Here is a 22,194-nt window from a genome sequence, read left to right as displayed (position 1 = left end):
AAAATCATTCTAGTCCGAGGAGGGAGCGCACCTCCCTTTCTACCACAGAGACCCAGTCTGTCAGCGCTGGATGGGGAAGCGACATGAAACGGTTTTCTTCCATTGTGAACAAAGGTACCACCAGGGAAGGCACAGGACCACTACAGATGGGCCAAGACTGACAAAAGGTAACCTGTTTGGTGCAGGCATCCACCTCAGCCCCTGTTAACCACCCCCCTTTTACGATCCCAGATGGTATAAGGGCAGGAGAGGGGAAGGAATAAGGACCTCCTGATTTAAATACCTCTAAAACCATACGCAAAACCAGTGAGATGCCTGGCACGCAGAGCCAGAGCACTTCAGGATGAATGTGTTTTGAAGACAAAACTCCCCTCCTGTTCCATGCAATTGCTTGGCCCCAGAAACGCAGGGTCTTCCACAGAACGCAGATTTGGGACACAGGAGCTACAGAACAGCACTCAGCTAAATCCTCTGGGCTTTTGTACGGCTTCTTACGTGGGCAAGAGGCCCTCAGGCATGCAGTGCGTGGTGAAAAGCATGAGGTATGCGGAGTGGTCATCTGATACTTCACACATACATACATTCACCCTCAAGATGCACTTTCCCATCTGTGCTCTAATCTTTATTTGATTAGTAGTTTTAAACGTTGCTGCATGACAAAACCAGAAATGGCATAAAGAAAAAAAGGCTAAGAAAAGGAATATGAAGTGAGAGAACAAGGTTGGGAAGATGCAACGAAAATGAGCAGAAGGTGTTAATACTATTTGCAAACGGTGGGGGATTTTTTATCGTTGTTTTGCTGTGATGTTAGAAAGTTTCCCTCTGGGGTGATACAGAAATCCATCCAGTGTAACAACTGTTTTGAGGGTATCTGAAATGAGCTCCTGAAATAAGGATGGAGTTCCAGCTCTGGCCAAATCCGTGGGAAAATATATGAGAGCCCACACCAAAGTGACCGAGGTGGGTTTTAGAACCAGTTTGGCCCATCTCTGAATACCACCTATGACAGAAAAAACTACAAAGCAGGCACAGAGCAAGCACCACACAGCAGAGGGAACACATCTCATGCAGAGTATTAGAAAAAAAAAGCTAAACACAGTTGAAAAAATTAAAGGAAAAACAGTCACAGATCAACAGATCTCCATGAGGAGCCCCTGCACAGAAAACTTCCAGTTAGAGAGTATCTTGGGCTAAAGCGAACATAACTCTTTACAATTTCAGGTCAAGGTTTCTCTGCAGAAAACAGTTAGAGCACAGCCTTCATACCGTAAAAGTTCTTTACGCACGTTTGAAACGCTTTCAGACGATAAAAGCTCTCTCTCCGTTTTAGACTGAGTTCAGCTTATCCAACATTGCATTACACCGTCGTGTCTGGGCACCAGAATACCTATCCTGGATGCACAGTTTCCAGCCACGGGGCCAGCACAAAGGTAGCCTAGCACATGAGAGCTGATGGAACTCACTCCTCCAGATCTACACTGGATAATTCCCCCTTGCACCCTCTGCTGCTACGGCTGCCCCGAACAGTGTTTAGAAATGCTCTGTTTTATATCAATGCCTGCAAAGGAGGTGATGCTCCCTTGATCCCTTGTGCTTTTACTAGTGTAAGGGCACTGACACTGGGCAACAGCAGGAAATTTCAGTGGAAAAAAAAAGAGGGGGAAAGGCCACTTTTTGCCACACACACCTGCCTGCCCCGGGAACATTCAAGCTGTACAGGGAGACTGCAAGGCATTTTGTCTACGAAACACGACCCCGCTCTGAGGGGCAGCATAAAAATGGCCAAAGCATTTGTTCTGCCCTTCCTTTCCCCCTCCATCCATAGCACATGCCACAGACTAAGAGGGAGAGAACACCTTCTTTTTCCCCTGTAAAGTCAAAGTGGATGCTGCCTCTTGGAGACCATAAGAAGGGAAGAAAGTGGCATTTCTGACTGCTTCCTCCTTGCAAAGACAATTCTGCTCTAGAGCAGGCTGTCCTGCGCACACATGCAAAACCAGCTTATTTGTGCTTTGCAATATATGACTCATTTGTTCTGTAAACAGAATGTCACCTCTTTACCTCTTTTACAGCAACACCTGGAAACAAGTGTCTGTCTAGCAGAAGAGACAGCCTTCAGAAAGAAACCATGACCACTGCTGTAAGCGCAGGATATCAAGAGTGACACTGCATGAACCTTGTTCCCTCTTACTCTCAAAAAATGGATTTGGGAAAAGGAGACACAAGGTGGAACGGGTCAAAAAAACACTTTTTTTTTTTGTTTTGGTTAAACAATATCCTCCATTTAACGTCTCACCAGCAAGCACTATTAATTAAAACTTTCCAGCCATCAGCAAGCTCACTTTGTAATGAGGATCAGAATAACCCTGATTGCCAAAGAGAAGTTAATCAGTTTAGGCATTACTGCTTTTAATGATGGCTCAATTCCACCATCAGCAGACACACTTCCTGCCACTTGCTCCCTTTCTGCATTACACAACAGCATCTCTGTGGGGATCCCTGGCTGCTCTCCTGAGAGCAAGCCCCAGAAGGGTGCCCAGCTTGCAGGGACAGCCTGTTTTTCGGGGAGCACCAGCAACTGCCACTGGTGGCATTTTTGCTCTTCAGGATGGGATTTCTCATTTTACTTTTCTCGACTCAGTGCTGAACAAAACCCAGGAGGCAAACACCTACCAAGTCTCATTCCCTGATTAAGCCATCAATTACACAAATCAGGTCATACCCATGTCTTTTAATTAAACATCCCCAGTTGCCTCCTTGTGCTGCAGCACTCAAACCTGGGTCTCATTCGAGGGGCGCTGACAAACCCCAAGACTTACCGAACGTCGTCCCCGCCTCCGGCCTGCTCACCGACGAGACGATGACGAAGCCGAAGCCCTCATTTTCACCACGGCGGATTTCCACATCATAGGGCTGGACCACGGCACTGACAACACCGCTGCCTCCCCCGCCTCCGCTCCCGATGCCACTGGTGCTGCCGCTGCCCGAGCTGACGGTGTTGAGGGAGTTCTGGCTGCCCTGCGGCGTTCGCTTCTCCTCCGTCAGCGAGGCCGGCTGGTTGCTGCTGTGGTGGGACGAGGCTGGGGATGGGACTTCATTTTCTGCCTTGGGAACTGGGGAAGGAAAAGGAAAGATTGTCTGAGCAAGCTGCATCTTTGAATGCTTGACAAGTGCTGCACACTGAGAAAAAGACAAGAGGATAAAAGGAGAAAAAAAGCATAGCACCTGCTTTAATCCATAAATCATGACCAGTGGCTCTGTCCTCCATCTCCTTTTGGATGTCACCAAAGCTCTGTTCAGTGACAGCACTGGCCACACACCCACATCCACTGCTGTCTAGGGTCATGCAGACAAAACCTTCCACTACCACATCCCCTCTTCAATTACATATGTGCAACTCTGTGTATGTGCACAAGCCGTGGGGAGATACAATAATACCAAATATTCATCACTCAACACTTGGGTATTTTTTTTTTTTTAAACTCAGTGCTATCAGTTGGATAGCACTGAGTGTTTTTAATTAACGTGATCATGATTAATAATAAGTACCCACATTAAAACAAAGCAATTGTGAACTAAGCTTTTCTGGATGGAGGAATCAGCAACTTTCATCTGTACAGTCTGGCACAGTCGGGGGGAACCTTTAAACATTATTAACATTAATATTAAACAAGTGTTTAACAGCAACTGAAGGAGGTGGTATTAGTTTAAAATCTAATCAGCTAACACAAGGCTTGAAGAAATCTCAAAAAATCTCTTAGTCCACACTCACTCAAGTCCAGGCCAGCAATACTTACTGTCAGTCCCGGCAGATGTTTGTCTAATCTGCTGTTAAATATCTCCCCAGGCAATCTATTGGTTGTAATATCTAACTTAAATCTTCTCTGCTGCAACATAAGGCTATTATTTCTAGTTTTATCTTGCAGGCATATGGAGAACATATTATTCCCTTCCTCTTTGTGGCAGCCTCTTATAGTCTTTGGGAGTTTAACACCTCCTCCCCCTTGTCTGCTTTAGGCTAAACAATCCCAATTTGTTCGATATTTCCTTGCAGACCATGTTTGTTAGAGCTCTCCTTATTCTCCCTGGTCCTCTGGACTCCCTCCAGTTGGGCCCCCTCCAACTCAAACATGTCTTTCTTGAAGTGCTGGACCATGCTGCAGCTGAGAGATCATCTGCTGGGAAATCAGGAGAGTTCCCCACTGCCTGCATTCCAGCAGTGCTTGTCTTTACCTGAGCCAACCCCAGGTAACAGTCGTGGCCTACAATAATTTCCACTCCTATTTACCCAGCCAGTTCTCCACAGTCCATTTGTGCAGCGGAGAGCAGCATATTGCACTTGTCCCCACTGAATGGCTGACTCCATTAATCAACTCACTTCTTCAACTTGATTTTTATTCACCAGACAAACTGGAGATCTTAAAAGCAACGACAACAAAAATGGATGGCAAACACAAAATCTAAAGCTGTAAACCCATGATCTAAAGTAAAAGAACTTTTAAAACATTCTTGGAAGGCAGTACTTGTTTGAATTTATATACTCAAAGTATGTTCTAAATACATAATATTCTACATATTAAGAATGCATTCTACATATTAAGAATGCATAAACATTCCCCGATGTGAATCTCAGGACAAGTTGTACCCATTTAGATGAACAATCTTTTGCTATTGGCATACAGATGAACAGAGGAATAAGGGACCAAAATTCAGGAAGAGGTTTCTCTGCAAAGTTGTGCTGGAATTTAAAAGCCTACAAATATAAGGTGAAAAAAGGGTTCCTGAATAATTTATCCTAGAGTAAGTGTCCACATTTGAAATGATTCAGAAATAGCTCAGAACAAGCCCCTGAGTGAAATATCAAGGGTTTATATCAAAATCTCTCATGCATCTAAATCTTTTATAATTTCCAGCCTGCAGGCTTATAAAACTGGAAAATGCATGCACAAAAACAATACCAAAAATTCAACTGCCCTTCCCTTCCTCTCAACTCTCGTCTCCTAAAACTTGTCTCACAATGGCAGCTCTTTGTCAGGAATCAAAGACATGCAGCGTGCACCACACCTACCATAACTCAGCGTACCCGAGCCTTCTCTGTTACAACGAACACGCAGTCCCTGTGCTACCTGACTGGATCAGTGATGCTTACAGTTTTGCATCCTGCAGTGGAGTTGACTACATGGCATCACCTCACCTGAAGCTTCTCCTGAAGCTGGGACATCAGCCACCACACACTGATCCCCTACCTCGCTCTGCCCTTGCCTCCTCCCTGTGGCCTCTGCAGCATCTTTTCCCTCCCTCCCTGTTTAATGGTTGCTATCAGGCAGCACGGTTATTTTGGGAAGGAAACAAAATACACAGGCAGTCAAACACAGTTTCTGTCACTGTATGGATCCAAATAAAAATGATATGTTGCAACTAAACTGTTCCCCATTTCACCAGAAACCTTCATGAAGACTGGAAGACAAGTGAAATTGCGAGAGTCTTGACTAGAAACAAAATATTTGATCAAGAACAAAAAAGGTTAAAAACAGCCAAAAGAGAAAGAGTAACACTGCATCCCCTGAGTTTTTCCAGTACTACAAGGAGAAGCTTTTGTTCTTTAAACTGTTGGCTGAACAGATGGAGTCTGGCAAGAAAATCTAGCCCGCTGAGCAGCACTGCAGCCTACCTGTGTAAACTACTTTGCGCCTGACAGTCAGATTGACGTGACCTTGTTTGGCTGCCTGTTGCATAAGCTGGACAACGAGCTGGTGCGATTTCCCAACAACGGGCGTCCCATCCACACAGATCAGCTCATCGCCTGATCTCAGGCGGCCGTCAGCATCAGCAGCACCCAGCGGTACAATGTGACCGATGTAAATCTGGTGAATTAGCACAAACGGGAGAAAGGAAAGAAAGAAAGAATGATAAATGAGAATGGTAAATGCTCAACAGCCAGCTAGAAGCGAGTGGCACACATATTTAGTAGGGGCCAAAATTGTTGACAACTGTCTGCTGGTCAGGAGTGTTGGTCCTGTGGAAAACAGCTCCACATTAATCTAGCCCTATCGTGAAAATTGTAATCAAGATAGTGACATCTTTTTCCTTTAGGCAGTCCTCTCACTCTGCTGTCAGACAGCCTTGGGAAATGCATTCAATCAGACAGTAACCAGAGACGAGGATGGTTAAAAGCACCAGGAGCCTTGTCAGGAAGGCTGAGATTGAGTTGTCCTTTCAGTTGCCTCTAGGGTTTACAAGTTCAGTCCCTTCAGCCTGTCCACCAGTGCAGCTTTGGTTTATCTTCAGTGAGTTCAGCAGGGTTGCTCTGGCATGAGAGGCATTCATGGTTTCTCTTTCCATAAACAGGCAAAAGAATTTTAGCAGGAAAATATTTGGAAATTTATGCCGCTGCTATCTAAATTTGACCTGCACAGTGTATGATGCCTTTCAAGGCACTGGATTTTGGTAAAGAAGCTAAACAAATGCAAGAAATGAAATTGAGTAAATAGAAGGACCACCACTCTGAGGTCAAACAGTGGAAACTACTTTTCAAACTGATCAGGACAACCTTTCCTCAATATCCAGGCAATTCCAGGTGTATGTGTTTTCATCTGGGCTATCACAAAAACAAGGAATAGCAGAGGAAGTCATACCCACTTCAAACGTGGGGGTTCAGTTGTTTTTTGGGGGCACAGTAGGGAGAAGATGTGAGGTATAAAGTCATGGCCCATTAATTATTTAACTAAAGATGCCACAGTGCAGCTCTGCACGTTTGTGTGTGCTACTGCTTTGATTCTGGAAGATATAATGACTTAAAACAAGCCAACTTCTAGATGTACTCACAGGTTCTCCAGGCTCATTTCCACCCAGAATCCTAAATCCAAAACCGGTTTCCTTTCTCCATAGAAAGATATCCTGCTCTTGATAATCTGGAACTAAAGGGAAAGAGGGAAAACTGTTATTTTTAATCAAAAACACAACTACAATATCAGGACTACTCTGATGTACGTGTAGAGGGATCTGTTGCAGAATTTTATTCATTAAATGAGGTGGTCTTGAACATTTAGACATAATTAAGAACATTTATAAGTTAAAGTAGCAAACGATTATTAATTAAATAACAACTAAAAATTATCCCATGGTTTCTACTTTCTAGGTGTCTAACTGTGATTTTGTTTATCACTGTAATATTTCCTTCCATCAATATTAGCATCATTACCCAGAGCAAGAGCCTCTTCCAAATCATCAATAAATGATTGTGCACGACAGAGAATCACTCTGCCAGAAACAATACAGCTGCCTCCTCTTTCACATGAGACAAAAGAGCTACTTGTTATGACTTCTACTGTTTAATTAACTTTCAGAAGCATAGTTTGCTATCTGTCTACTGACACTGCTTTAAATAACTCTTGGACAGATCCCCAACTGGTGGAAAACAGAAGGGGTCCTCTCAAAACAGTGCAGCTCTCCAGACTTTCATTTGCTCATCTACAGGTTTTATTAAACCAATGAACAGACAAAAACAGCTGGAAACATAAAAAAGAGACCAGCCTTACCTACTCATTAGTATGGAACACCAGCAAGGTTTTTACAATGAATATTGCATACCGTGAAGTACTAACCTTGAAGTGCAGTTGAACAGAAATATTTTACATTAACTTATTCATGGTTGCTTTCATCCCTTTTTTAAAAATGCAAAATTAATTGCTAACATTAAATCATATCAGAAGACAACTTCAGGTTCATTTAATATTTATTGGTTAGTATCTATAACATTGACTAATTTTGTAATGATCCCCTCCCAGAATTTATAATTAACGATCAAAAAAGCTACGTCTTTACAAGTCAGCTGCCTGTATCTTTAGTAAAGAAACCAAAGCATATCATCCGGAAACATAATTTCAGTACGTGCAACTCAGAGACAGGATGCAACACATTCGATAAAACACGATCTGGTTTTCTGTATCTATGAGCCGATAAAAGGAATGTTTTCCACTGGCATCAGTGAGTGCCAGACTGGGCCCTAACTGCATTTTACACTGTCGGTGCCTGTTGGTTCGGGTCTGCTCTTTTGGGGCTTCTCAGTGTTAAGACTTTGGCTCTGATGCTGTTTCGTCAGTGACTCACCAATGTTTTTAAATTTTAAAATACAATAGGAATTCAAGACCTGGGAATGCTAATAATTAAAAGAGCAGGTGAGTGCTCAGGCACACCTCCGGTTTGACATATTCATTCATATCGGTTTCTAGCCCTTGGTTTTACATTCAATATTTTCACATATTAATTGTTTGCAGTTATAAACTGAGCTTGAGTCCTGTGCACATTACCTTGCTGAGCTCGAGGCTAATTTTTGCCCAGCTACAATTACAGAGCACCCAGGTGCTGAACGCGCTGGAAGCCCGCATTGTTCATCAGTTAAAACTAGCAGGCTGGAGGCAGCTTGCCATCCCAGGGAAATGCGGCACAACAGCAGAACACAGACAATGAATTAATTGCTGTTTGTCACTGCCTTCAGCGAGTGGGAGCGTGAAGAGCAGACACACTCGGAAGCGCCTCTCTAGCACTTCGTAGGCTTTTTTGGCAAAGGCTGGCCCCAACCAATTAATAGCGCGTGTTGGATCTGTCAGAGGCAAAATGGCTTCTGCAGAGAGCTTCAGCGTGGGCCCGTTTTTCTCGGCATCTCTCAACACCTTCCCATTTGTCAGCTCTCCAGCCTCCCTGAACGATGCCGTATGCTCCCGGTTCGGGTACCAGCTAGCCCATTAGCGGCCGCTGCAGATAGCGGCGAGCCGAGGTGTAACAGCAGGGCCAACCCACAGACAACTCACATGGACCCCAAGAAACAAGTTCAGTCACAGAATGCTCCTTCTGCTGGGAGGATTACAGAAGGGTGAAACACAGATACAAACGTACAGACAGCACACGTTTACACAGCGTGAGTAGGAACCCAACAAAACTCCTTTTACCGCTTTTTGCTCCAGCTCTGCAGTATGGTGATGCACTGAGGAAACCCCATCCACCTTCGTGCTTCCATGCAGCTGAGGTAGGACCACCTGCCGCTAGCTGTGGCCACATTAGGTTCTCCACTATTCAGTAGTGCTTCCCAGAAGCCACCTTCCCTACTTAGCAAATTTCATAGTGGTGCAGAACTGATACATTTGAAATGAATGAAAAATGGCCTCCATGCATCATTCATAACATCTATGCACCTTGACCTGATCTCAAGCTGACTCTTTCAGAAAAATCATGTACAGAGCGCAGATGGGTAAAATTTGCCAGTCTGCTCACCCTGTCCTAAAACAGACTGCTTGAAGAGCATCGCAAAAGTGGTAAGAAGAGTTTTGCTGGGGCCAGAAGACAGAATGGAAGGGGAGGCGAGTGTCTTTTCATGATGGGAACAGGAAGGTGATGCCCCCACTACCACCGCCTGCGGGATCCGCCGCCAGCCAGTACACAGTCAAGCAAATACTTTGCACCTCCACGGCTAACCTTGGCGCACGGCCCCGCCAGACGCCCGCGGTGATGAGGAGCCCCCCGCCACAGAGCAGCAATGACACCAGAACAAGACATCACAAGACACAGATACATTCTCGGCACAGTCTTACATTCTCCAAAACTCGTGGAATTGATTTCTCTCTCTCTCTCACCCTTGCTCAGTCCAGTTGCAGGCGAAGGTGACATAGCTGTAACATTAATTTTACAGTTTTGCAAAGCTTAATGTATCTGCTTTCTTGTTAGTTCATTTAATTAATTTAGACTGCATAGATAGTGTTAGGCTTTCATGCATGTAATTGCTAAGGTTATAGCTACTATGGATAATTACATACCAACTTTCACGTCTATTTGCACATGTCTGTGTACATGGGATACATTATACACACACGTGTGAGTTTATACATTTATTCACATGCATGCAGGTGTATTTGAGAGACCTTTTTTTGTTCTCAGAGGAGGAATCTATTTGAGAATACCTTAGCAATACTTTTCTACCAAAAAATATTCAAGATCATGACACAATACGTTTTCCAAATGGAAATCGCTTTCTCTAATGTTAAAAGAAGTTCTAAATACATAGTGATGAACAATGAAATCAGTGGTTAATTAGCAGTGTTTTTAATTAAACTTCTCCTATCCAATCTTTAGTAATTATCTCACATTATATATATAAAAAAATCTCCCTGGTGTGATATCAGTTTCATGAAAACACAGATTCAGAAATAATCAGTATGAGCTTGCTTTAGTCACTAGCTCATTTGAGGCAGCAACACTTTCAGTGACTCACAGCTTGGCAACGTACAAAAGTTTTAAGGCCCAGATTCAGTGAAGTATATAAGGACAAGCTTGAAATTATGAGTGAACAGTCTCACTGGAGCTGATGGAGAGTTTCAGTGCTGAAAATTCCCGTGATTTCGCCGTAAGTCTCGTGAGATCCCACATTCACTGGAGAGCCCTGCTTTCTAAATTATCCCACCGCAGGAAAATTGCAGTTTTTCTTTCTTTTCTTTTTCATCAGCCCTTCTGATTGCACAGAAAGCTTTAGAAAAGGCTGCAGCACGTTCTTGCCAAGACCAAGTCCTACCACTGAGGTCTGGGAAGATGCACTGCCCTGGGCTGAGCCACGGACTGAGCTGGTGCCAGGTGCACATCAGCAAAGCCTGCTCACGAGCCAGCTTTGTAAACTACTCTGCAGCCTCTGCTGCTCCTGCAACATGCTGCGAGCACTACGGTCCTTCCTAGCAAGGCATCCTCTAAGGGCATGGCCACAGCTGCGTGCCCAAGCGTACGATTGTAACCATTTGTCTCCTGCTCATGTAATAAAAGGACATAACCCTACCAAAGGCCCTTTACTAACTATTGTCTTTAAAGTCAGCCTGATCGGAAGGCGACTGCAATTTCCTGAGAGTATTTTTCTTTTCTATTTTATGCAGAAAGTATCTCATGTTTGGTATCGTTGTGCAAATATTTTTAATTCTATGTAATTGCTGGTGAGTGAACGCTACACACTGGGGTCATGCCTTGTTTGTATTATTTTAATTAGATTTGGGGAGAGAAAATCCTAACAAATAAATTATGTGCCTGAAAATAAAATTCAAATATTAAAGATAAATTAGAATATTTTAAAAGCTTTAAAAATTATCTATAGTGTTCTGCTTTACTTTTAATTAAATACTTAAGCCCTTCAAAGGGATTCATTAACACATCTGCAATTCAGATTAATTCATTTTGTCACTGCTGTTTTGACAGATGGCCATATGTAGGATACGGTATTTTGCAAAGCAATCAGGCCACATGAGAAAAATTTGACAACAGATTGTGTTAATCTTTAAGGAAGTTTAATAATACATTGAAAAATAAAAAGCATATTATAAAATTGTATTCTCAATAAAACAGTACAAGATTTCAGAATTGTGGTTCTTTGGTAAACTATTCAATTACTGTTTGTCTCACTGAGGGCTCTTCACGCATGTCATTCCTGATCTTGGAAGTGTTCCATTTTTCAAACCTTAAGGGTTCATCCTTCTCTCTGATTCATGTACACATCTCCCGTGAGCGGCAATGAGTTACCCATCAAGAGGAGCTCAGCCAGCTGAAACTTAGCACCAGTAAAGAGTGCATTTGTTATTGCCACCAAATGATCTGGTTTTGGATTCACTCAACACAAAGCTGACTATTCTCAAAAGCCTTAATCCAGTAAGTATTGCAACTCGGGGCCAGATTGCAGCAGAGCATTTGAGCTCAGCCTTAGCCTTAAAGCATCCAAGTCTCTTTGGGTTTACAGCTTGAATTTAAGCCTTCCTGGACAGCAGCCCGAGTCCTGAGCACCTTGGGGGCCTGATCCCCCCACGTAGGGGAGCTGCATGTGAAGGAACTTAAAGTTGCAGTTCTTGTCTGCTGCCATTCAGCCAAAGTCCAGACACAGTTATGGAGCCAGCGCTCAGCTTTGCATTATTAATTCTAGCTTATTTTTTCTCTATTTTTATTTTTTTTTTCTTTCCCAGGCAGCATCTGTAGCTCTCCTCCACAGAATCTGAGCACCTCCTGATATTAAGATGCATCAGCCAAATCAAAACCTACATGTTTTTACAACAGTATGGGCTATTCAGCACTTTGGAACCAAATTCTTCTCCATCAATGGCTTCAGTGAGACATGCCAGATAGGTCAAGTATAGTCTTTTTTATTAAAGAGTTCCAAAAAATAGACAAAGAAAGGAAGAACACTCTTCACCAATTCTGAAAAATTAAATTGTTGCCTGTGTGCTTCCCATGTCTACATCATTAACGTTAAAAACAGTGGGATGCACTCCCAGTTAAAAAGGCAGTAGGTGGTCATTATAGATTCAGTAGTTCTTAGAAACATCCTGGAGACAATGTATTCATACGTTGAATTAAACCTCTTTATATTATTATTTTTAGAGGGAAAAAAATTCTGGCTGAGCTGTGGCTAATGAATTCACCTTTTTGTGTCAATTGCACTTGAAAAACTGCACTATGTTCTCTTTATACTCAAATGATTTCAGAAATGGAACTAAATAAAACACTGATGATGATCTAATGCTCTGAAATTCTCTCCTCCACTTCGTCATACACTTCAACACAGAGGATTGTTGCTGTTTTTCAATCCACTTGTTGGGGATTCAAAAACCTGCCTCTCAAAAGACCATTTTATTATCCCTTTCAGGCTTATTGAAAATGTAAGGCAATGAATCAACAGAGAGACCCTTGGACTAGCCAGCAGGGAGAGCTGACCTGGGGCTCCTTGGGCACCAGGCGCTTCTATGGCCCACCAAAAACCCCCGAAAAAGGATTCATCAGCCAATCTCAGCACTGGCACAAGGATGGCATCCTACTACTGCATAACAGATACTCATTTAGCCCTGCTTATATCTTCATCAGGAGAATGCAGTGTCACACCTAGCACCCAAAGCTATGGACGTCAAGGGAGAGAAGATGCCATCTGCAGCCCCAAAGCCAAAGGAAACGGGTCCTCAAGAAAAGACGCAACAATATGATTGAAAGAAGGAACTGGAGTTAAACTGAACTGCAGCTGGGTGAAACCACAAAGAACACCACACGTGGAGCAGTCAGCGAAGCCCGAGGCCCAGGGCTTGGTTTCTTCCATCTCACAGTCTGCAGTACTCCAAGAGCCACACAGCTGGTGCTTGGAAAGCGAGTCTCCAAGGGATGATTCACATTCATAACAGAGCAGCTAATAATTGCCCACTTCTCATGCAGACCAAACACGGGGAAGGAAACACAGTGGCTCACCCCAAGCCGAGGAGGTGCTGGGTTTCAGCTGTGAACCACGGTCTTCATTCGTGAGACTGGGGAGCAGGACGAAAGGGGAGGGCTTGGTGAAGGGAGGAGCAAGAGCTGACCACTGGTCTATAAAAGAACCCCCCAGTCACACTATGGGATCAGACCGCAACAGGAAATACAGAGTGTCCAGCAGCCTTGTTCACTTAGACCATCATTTTCCTGGTTTTCTTCACTTTTTGTTAGGTGCAGCAAAGCCCCATCACGAGGTAAGAGTATAGATTAATTCCCAGGGAATGAGCTTCACTTCACTTTAGGGGCTGAAATCCATAGGCTTTTGGTCAATTATAGTGGCATGTGCATACAAGGAGACATGTTCTCATCACTCTTTTGACATTATCCAAAAAGTCTCTTATACATGAAACTAGCAAGTCTCAAAAAACACCTTCCTGGGAAGGAAATGACAACAGGACAAAAAAGTGGTAGAAAAGCACTGATATTCAAACAGGGAGGTCTCATCTGGTAAAAGAGGCAGGAGACAAGGACTGAAGCAACAGAAGAGGACCGACCCTGCTGCACAGAGATGCTGGTCATGGCAAGTTGCGAGAGGGAAGCTGAAGGAGCACAGCAGATCCAAACTAGAGCAAGGCCTGAGCAGAGAGGGTTGTGGCACAGGGAGAGATGAGGTGTGGGAAACCATCAGGTGAAGAGATGGTGAAACAGGCTCTGGAAGGGCTCTACTCACAGACAGGGATAAAACCTCTACGAGATACCTGCAGCCATCGAGGAAAGAGCAAGGATTTAGCACATGGAGGTGGCCACAGAAGATGACGGCCTGCATGTGCCCTTCAGGATTTCTCCATCTCAGCCTCAGGATTTTATCAGGAAAGACAGGCAGGAGTTAAGGCTGCTAAGCTGATACTAATGACTAATTAGTATGAGTTAAACTGTTAATTAGGAATTAGCTAAGTAGCTGCAGGGGGTCAGAGGCAATGGCAGCACAGTGCCTACAGGAAGGCGAGCTGAGCAAGGGTGATGCTGGTGCCATGGGACAGCCTTGGCCTCGGCCATGCAGGCAGGGGAAGGAGGAGCTCTGCCAGGCTAAAAAGTCACTGCTCCTCAGCTCTCTGCCCTTTTTTCTATTTCAATGAGCTGCATGTGCAAGTTCAGTCTCTGCACTTCTCTGCAGATCAGCATGACCGGACCCAAGAGCCTGCATGGTCAGGAATGCACCTAGTCCCTGGAGAGGGAAAGGAAGAAGTGCACAGAAGCTGAGACACCTACAAACTGCATTGCTGAGACATTCAATCTGAAAAGATGCATCTTCAGCCAAGAAACTGTGACTCATGATTTAATTTTTTTCAGGACATAAGATTTAGAAGTGATTCATTTGGTCAGAAAAAAACAGTCCTACCATTTTTCATCCTGGGGTAGTGTTCATCTCAGACCATTTCTACCAATTTCCAGTTAGCAGAATAAAACCAAACTCCAGGTGATACTCTCATGGCACCAAGACTTTGAATCTCCCCTTACAGTAACCAAAAGGACCATTGCTTTTGGAAATGAACCTAATACTCTTTAAATCTTTCTTTAAGAGTTAAATCTTCGTTGCAGATTTGATCATCTTCAGCAGAGCAATGAAAGCAAAGCCAGCATGTTTATTTTGTTTGTGGAGAAGAAACTGATTGAAACCATATTTATTGGCTTGGAGCAGAGCCAAAGTCCTGCTGACCTAATAGACAAGTGTGCAGATTATTAATTGCCATAAAAGCCATTTACAACATGCATTTGATAGCTGTATTGCTAAAGTGTCTACTCTGGTTAAAGTAAAATGGCTTAGCTGGATTTTCTCCTCCCTAGAGTGAGACTGGAAAGCATCTGACAGGAATTTCAGCAAACTAAACACTTCCCCTCCTTACTGAAATTCCTGTGCATATCAGTCAATGAGTCTTAACCCCAGAAAAAGAGCTTAGGATCTAAATAACAAACTTTGAAATTCTCCTCTGGTTTAATTTAAAAACAAACAAAAAATAGGGAAAAAATGGTATTTAATTTTAATGGGATTCTTAGAATTAAGCTTTGGACTTAGTGCCCCTTCCTGGAGATGACCTAAACTCATTCCTCACCAGAAAGGAAGCTGCACCTCTGTGAGGTACGAATCACTGACAGAGAACAGATTACCAAACCGAAGCCTTATATCTCCAGCACAAATCTAAAAGATGCAGTTCTTTGCAAAGAAAATAGAGAGAGAGAGAGCGCAGCTGCCAGAGCCGTAGCCTTAGCAACCACACCTGTTTCATACTCACGTCGGCTTTCATACATGCTCCTGGACTGGGCCCAGATTTTGAATGGATCTGGCTTTTTCTGCCCAGAGCCGTCCGGTTGATCCGCGGCGGGCGGCTCGGCGGCAGCGTAGTCCGGCAGCACCTGCGCGCTGTGCACGGGGGAAGCGGTGTGCCCACTGCGGTGGCTCGAGACGCTGTGCTGAGAACTGTTTTGGCTGTCTTTCCTTTCAAGTGGTTGCTGGAAGGGAGAAAGCGAGAGGAAAGAGAGAGAACAGACGGTTATTGGTCTTTGAGTGGGTGTTTTCCATCAATTTTTCTCCCTTCTTTGATCAGGGTTTCTGCATGCACAGAAGTAAATATATAAATCACAGTTTTGCTGCCACCAGTTAATTCTGGGTACAGTTAAACTCCCTGATGGCAGATTTTGATAGACAGACTGACAGAAAGAGATATGCAAAACAAAGTCATTTATCATAAAAACCATGCGGTTCTGCATCTCGCACATAAAACAAATCTAAAGCTCATTATAGGTTACAAGTTTCAGAACAAGAAGTAAGTCAGAAAAACTGAATCACATTAGGGTCTAACGTGAGCTTGCAAGAAAACTGAAAAACTACCAAATTTCACTGGGAAAGCATAAACAGTCCCCCTGAAACAGATGCAGGCACAGTCCTTACTATGAAAGATCACTTTTCCTCTGTAACCCCCACAACATGACTGGGCTGTCAACAGAGTACCAATTTCATGTCTCTGCTCCCCAGAGCATCCTGAGGATTACAGCAGACCTTCACAAACACAAAAATGTCTATTTGCTGTTTGATTTCCTTGCTTTAACTGAGCACTTTAAAACAGGGAAAAACGCATCCGCCTCAATTCAAAGCTTACTCAACAGCAGTGTGTCAAGAGCTCTGTCTGCTCAATATTTAGCTAAGCAGGGTATATAATTCTTAACTCAAATTCACACCGGTGTGCTCAGATGAAGCACAAGTCACATTTGCATCACCAGAATTTGCGCTACTCAATATGCAGCAAAATCCTCCCTCAAAAAGAGCTCCCTGAACCGTAGAGCAAAGGCTGTTAAATGCTCTTTGGAGACGACCTTGGGCTGGAGTGCAGGTCGAGTCCCATGTCCCACCTGCACAGGGAACCAGCACGATGCTTGCACAATGGTCACGATGCCCTGGCTACAAGGGGTCACCCATGCACTATCTCAGGCAAAAAAAATAAATAATTAAAACCTCCTACTGGCAGGTGGTGCCTGAAAACATTGCAATGGGAGCCTCTCCTTTGAGAAACCCTTCTGTAAAAAAATAAGATGGGGTAGGGAGAAGAGCTAGTGGCAAACAGAGCAGGGTAGCATGGGGGCTGAAGTGCACATGGGCCTGGGGACCCGCTCCTGTACGCTGAATGCAAAACCCTGGGTGGGCAATGCTCCAACACAGCAGGGCTGAACTAATTACAGAGGAGAAAGTCACCATATCAAAGCTACCTTTTTCAGTCTTAACAATAATCCTTTCTGGTTTTTTTTTTTTTTTTTTTTTTTTTTTTAAATTGCACATATTTTTGGGCTTACGTTGAGAAAAAAACCCAGCTCCAATAGCCCAAATGGCTTTGACATTGCAGCCCCATATTCACGTTGTTGATCCACCACTGGCATTTTTTTAAATGATGTCTCGATTGACTAGAATGTGAAATTGCCTTTGTCCTTTAAAGTAATTTTGAACAAAACATACCTGCTGTGATTACTCATCCACAGACTTTCAAATACAAATATCTGAACCAATTTCAAACATTTTTAGCTTTTTAAGTGGTAAAAGAAGCTAATTCACATGCAGCCCTTCAGTTTTTAAATGAAGCAGTTTAAAAACATCTATGCTGTGGATAATCACTCCTTTGTAACTTGAAAAAGAAAAAGAGTCCAAAAAAACACACATTACAACTCTCCGTTCAACCATCTGGATTGTTTTGTTTGTTTGGCCAAACTACTAAAATAACGAAGAGCATCCTGTGAAACTTCAGGCCAATGTCACTGGAACTAGCTGGGTTACAGAACTCAGAGAAGAGGGACTCAAATGCAAAGCTTTATTCAACCCTCGGGGAAATGTTGGGAACTCTCTGAAAACTTTCTGATCTAAAGAGAAACAAAGTTTGAACTTTCAAGAGTGCTCTCACTTCATGATACGGAAGGTCTGAACACTGAACAAACTATGAATTCTGGTTTCCATTTGGGCTGCAAATGGAAGTGTCAGCTCATCTCAAGCAAAACCACCTCTAATTAAACCCGGGTTGCAACTGCAAATACACAGGCATTTTCCAAGAAATAGGGGAAAACTTTTTCAGAGGGACAGTTGTTTTTCCAAACAAAAATACTTTTAAAAGCCTGAAATATCTCAGTTTGGGAGTTGAAGAAGAGAGCAGAGAAAAGGGAAGACAACCATGGAAATCATGGATATATGTAATTAAATTGATTCAAGAGAACATTAACCAACTCTCACATCACTAGATTAGGACACGAACATCTCTTCATGTGCTGTATCAGGTTCAGCTCTGAAGGAGCTCCTGAAATGGGGACTGCCCAGATGATGGACTTTGTGCCTTGGTGCAAAGGCTGAGTTTTCCCAAGAGAGCCGAGCCAACTTCACGCTGGTGGCAGGATGGCTCTCCTCTGCTTCCTGCCTTCTTCTAGCTTTGGGCCCATCCTCCTGGGTCCAGCTCCGACACAGGAGGAAAACTGATTACCCAAGTGTACATGAGCCTGAAAGACACTGCAGATCCCCACACAGCAGAGCCCCATTTGTCACTCATGCTAAACGGACAAGCATTTAGCTGTTACTTTGTACAGGGACTGCTAAAACAACGGAGGCCCATGGCAGAGCTGAGAGGTGGCTGCAGGCAGGGCTGGGGCACTAATGGCAGCCCCATACGGCTGCGTCAGGCCGAAAAACCCACAGCAGGGAGCGTGTCCTGCAGCGAGCCCACACCAAAGGCTTGGCACAGGAATCCCCAGGCACGAAACCACAAAAGGGAAGAGCTGCTGGCTCCCCCAGCATTACAAGGTGGGGAGAAATGCTCTCTGAACGGAGAGGGACGTGTCATATTGTGCTGTGAAGCGATTTCTCCTGACAAAAACAGGACACGAAGCGGAGCCCCAGGTACTGCCGAGCCACCCGAAATACGCAGCAAGTCTCTCTGCAGGGACAGGCTGTGCACAGGAATTGCACTTTGGGCCACAGTTCAGCCAGGCTGACATTGTACCGAGAGAAAAGTAAGCTTTTTGGAAGGGCTTGGCACTTTCTCTCCCTGCAGTGATCTTGTCTGCTGCTGATCAAGCTGCAGAGTTTGTGCTCGAGAGCATTTTGGAGAAGCTGGTGCTGGCGGTGACAGCAAGCAGAGCTGGGAATGAGAATCTTTGCCCCCTTGTGGAGTGTTTTGATGCAAGCAAAAAAAAAAGAAAAAAAAAAAAAAAGGAAATAGAAAAGAAGAGAAAAGTTTGTTTTCATCCATGTTATACCAGGATAATTGCAGGGGAAATTGCTATGCTAGACAGAACTTTCACGCTGAAAATTTCTATCACCAGACAGTCAATACAGAAGTACTGGCCATTTGCATGTAAAGATGAATCAATGGGAAACTGGAAACAAAGCAGCACAGAGAGCTGCTGTGGATCCATCCTTGGGAGCAGCGTAGGGGGAAGGAAGTGCCCAGTCCCTTGTTTGGCTGCAAACTTCAAGATCTGGCTCTGAAGATATATATATTTTAATCTAATTTGGCTCTTTCACCAAGGTTAAAAAGCTCTCCCTAAAATAAAAGAAACACAACAAAGCTCATCAGAAGATGCACAGGCTGAAAAATACAGCCCAGGAAAACTGAGCTCAAGGTAGCAAAGTATTCCCAGACCTTGCCACAGCTCCAGCATGAACAAAACCTCGCCAGGGGCCTCCGACACCTCTTCTAAGCTGGGATGTGCCCAACAGCCTGAAGTCAGCCTTTTGGGAACACAGGATTGGGGCTGACAGCTAAAAATAGGGCTTGCTGGAGAAAGAGACAGCTGCAGGCAGTAAGTCAAGAGTGCACCAAGGATTTGGGAAAGGACAGGGGGTAACAAGAGCAGGCTTCTCACTTGAGCAGAGAGGAGCAGAGGATGAAGACCTGAGCTTGTGCTTGGCAGGGAACACAGCAGTGGGCAGGCCTGGCTCTGCTCTGCCAGGACAAAAGCGCTTTTCCTTGCCCGTGGGTTCCCTGAGGGGCTTTGCTGCAGGTTTCCTGCATGTCACTGATACTGGGGATGGAGGCAGTGGCTCCACACACCCACTGTGCCCCCACAAGGGGTGGCCGCTTGCTGGAGCTGCCGCGCAGTGCAGCAGCGTGGTGGTGCAGCGGTGCAACACGGCGCTGCTAATTACCGATGCAAATGATCCGGCGGGCAGGCAGCGGGAATAGGAGGCTCTGCTTTCTGTGCATCCTCAGCTTCAGACGCAACAGCATCGCCTGGGGCTGTAGCAAAATTTACTGGAGGGAGCCTAGAGCAAGGTGATGGGCGCAGGAGAGGCACGCGAGGGGCTGCTTCCCCAGGGCTGCCCAGCTCCTCCGAGCTAGCAGCAGGAAGAAACCTGCCATTGCAATGCTGCACCTGTCTGCAGGCACTGGCTTTGTTCCCCAAGGCAGGATTACCCTGATTTTGCTGCTCCTCAGACTCTCAGGGAGTATCGCTGCCCCCAGACAGGCGTCTGATGGCAGGATCCCACTCCCTGACTCTGAACACACATGGGGCAAAGCCCGAGACTCGCTCAGCAGGGCTGGTTTCATGCTGCCAGACTTCGAAGTGAGTGCAGCAGCTCCCACTCCGACCAGGGAAAAGTGTGCAGGCAGAGAAAAGAAACGTGCCAGCCGCGTACATCTCACACGCTGGCTTCTGTCTTACCGAGGGGCTGAATTAATCTCCGCATATGACACAGAGGCGAGCGCACAGGGTCTGACATGCCCGCGATTTGCGAGGGAGCGCACCCCGCGCTTCTGCCTCCCCGCATTAATGCGAGCTGACAACGGCACAGGCCTGGGCTCACGTGACTTTAATCAGCGCTGCCCTAAGCCATCAGAATCACATTAATTATTTCAGGGCTTTCTTTTGGGAGGAACGGAGACCTCGTACAGAAAGCGGGAGCCTTCTGCTCAGACCCTTGGCGAGGCTCGCGCCCAGCTCTGCAGCAAGGCGGCGGGCGCCCAGCCGCGGGTTTTGGCACGCGGGGGGAGTGTCGGTGAAGTTTCGCACGGTCTCGCAGCACGGCAAAGACCTCATGCACTCTGCTTCCCCAGAGCTCTTTTTCTCCCTTCCTCTCATCAGCAAACTGGAAACTTTCAAGCTTAAGTGCTCCACTCCCTTTAAAAATAAAGCATTTCTTTTCGTTGCATATAAATAGCACTTTAATTTTTTCCCACAATATCATGCACGGAGCTTTAATGACACTTTAGCTCACAGCTTGCATGCTATTAGCTAACATGCCATCCGGCTAACAGCTTTACATGGAAATAAGATCAGGAGGGACAAGGAAATGCCCAATTTTTTTTTCTTCTTTGCAATAACACAACTCACACCTGCAGCACGATCCTGCTCAGAAGGAAAATGCCTCCAGAGCAGGCACTCGGAGAGCTGCCTGCATTCACAAGGAACTGCAAACACGCTCCGGTTGGGTTTTGTCTTTCTCGGCAAGGTACACACTGTCACATTCTGTCAATAATTCAGCCAAGGGTGCTCAGGAAAACTCAGGGAGTTAATGGAAAAGGTCAGTGCCTACAAACACCCGACAGAATCCGCTATCTGGCAAGAAGGTGGAGCCTCCCATCTTTCCAAAAGGAAACAATAGCTCTTTTTTGGTAAGTTAAACAGGAGAGAAGCTCATCTGCCAGGGAAGGGGATCTGTAAACCTGAGGCTTTATTTGCAAACCAGCCCCTCTTCTGCACTGCATCCCGCTCTCATCTCCCCATGCAGCACAAGCTGTGCAAGGTAATCACGGCTGCAACAGAAAGACAACTTAAAGCAATCAAAGCCCACAACGAAAACCATCCAAACTCACCCCTTCCTCCCTCAAAGCAGACAGACAGACAAAAATAATAGGTGGCAAAAAAAAAAGTGCTTACCGACTTTGGGCTCTTCTTTGGGACCGGCAGTCCTGAAAAATGGCAACAAGGGAAAAAAAAAAAAAAAGAGCGTTAGCAGCGAAACGTTACCTTCCCTCACAGAAAAAACCGCCTAGGTGTTTTCATCCAAACGTGGCCATCTGCAGAGTTAGGTCAGCTTTCCCCCTCGCGCCGGAGTTCCCAGTCTGTTCATATCGAATCAAAGCCCGGGGAGAGGCAGCGCGAGCGCGAGACGGGAGCGAGGGTGCGGGGGGAGCGCTGGCGCTGCATTAGCTATGCTGCCTTGTGCCGCAGCAGCCGGCAGGCTGCGAGAGAAACCCACAGCCCGCGGCAGGCGCCGAGCGAGCCCCAGCACCCGGGCAGAATCGCCAACGCTCCCCCCTGGCTTAACGGGAGCCTGGGCGCCCAGTGAAGCTGGTGATGTTTGCCTTTTGACGCGATCGCCTTGTCGATTTTTACCGGGCCAATCACAGCAGCGCAGGGGGAACAGGTTGATTTTTTAAAAAGTATTTCTCTGGAAATAGATTTTTCTTTTTT

General features: G+C 45.1%; 1 protein-coding gene and 1 long non-coding RNA gene across 24 annotated transcripts in view; one reads left to right on the top strand and one right to left on the bottom strand.

The window, feature by feature from the left end:
* The window catches only part of MAGI1 (membrane associated guanylate kinase, WW and PDZ domain containing 1), a 318,457-nt gene that overhangs the window by 15,466 nt on the left and 280,797 nt on the right, over positions 1-22,194 (bottom strand). For 18 of the 23 annotated variants that reach the window (XM_084530668.1, XM_084530669.1, XM_084530673.1 and 15 more), the window contains 6 exons: positions 21,658-21,689; positions 15,543-15,759; positions 9,588-9,665; positions 6,826-6,917; positions 5,672-5,864; positions 2,820-3,113 (listed from right to left, as the gene is read on the bottom strand). In XM_084530668.1, coding sequence (XP_084386794.1) covers positions 2,820-3,113; positions 5,672-5,864; positions 6,826-6,917; positions 9,588-9,665; positions 15,543-15,759; positions 21,658-21,689 — 906 coding nt within the window. Of the gene's footprint in view, positions 1-2,819; positions 3,114-5,671; positions 5,865-6,825; positions 6,918-9,587; positions 9,666-15,527; positions 15,760-21,657; positions 21,690-22,194 lie in introns of all 23 variants that reach the window. The other 5 variants (XM_084530662.1, XM_084530672.1, XM_084530661.1 and 2 more) reach the window with 2 other exon arrangements.
* Positions 13,249-15,477, top strand: LOC311441974. Its single transcript, XR_014696369.1, has 2 exons — positions 13,249-13,505; positions 14,426-15,477. It is a non-coding gene; the product is annotated as an uncharacterized lncRNA (long non-coding RNA).

The sequence above is a fragment of the Aythya ferina genome (genome assembly GCF_964211825.1).
Source record: "Aythya ferina genome assembly, chromosome: 10".
Lineage (NCBI taxonomy): Eukaryota > Metazoa > Chordata > Aves > Anseriformes > Anatidae > Aythya > Aythya ferina.
Note: the sequence above shows the minus strand (reverse complement) of the source record. Positions and strands in the feature narration are given on the sequence as shown.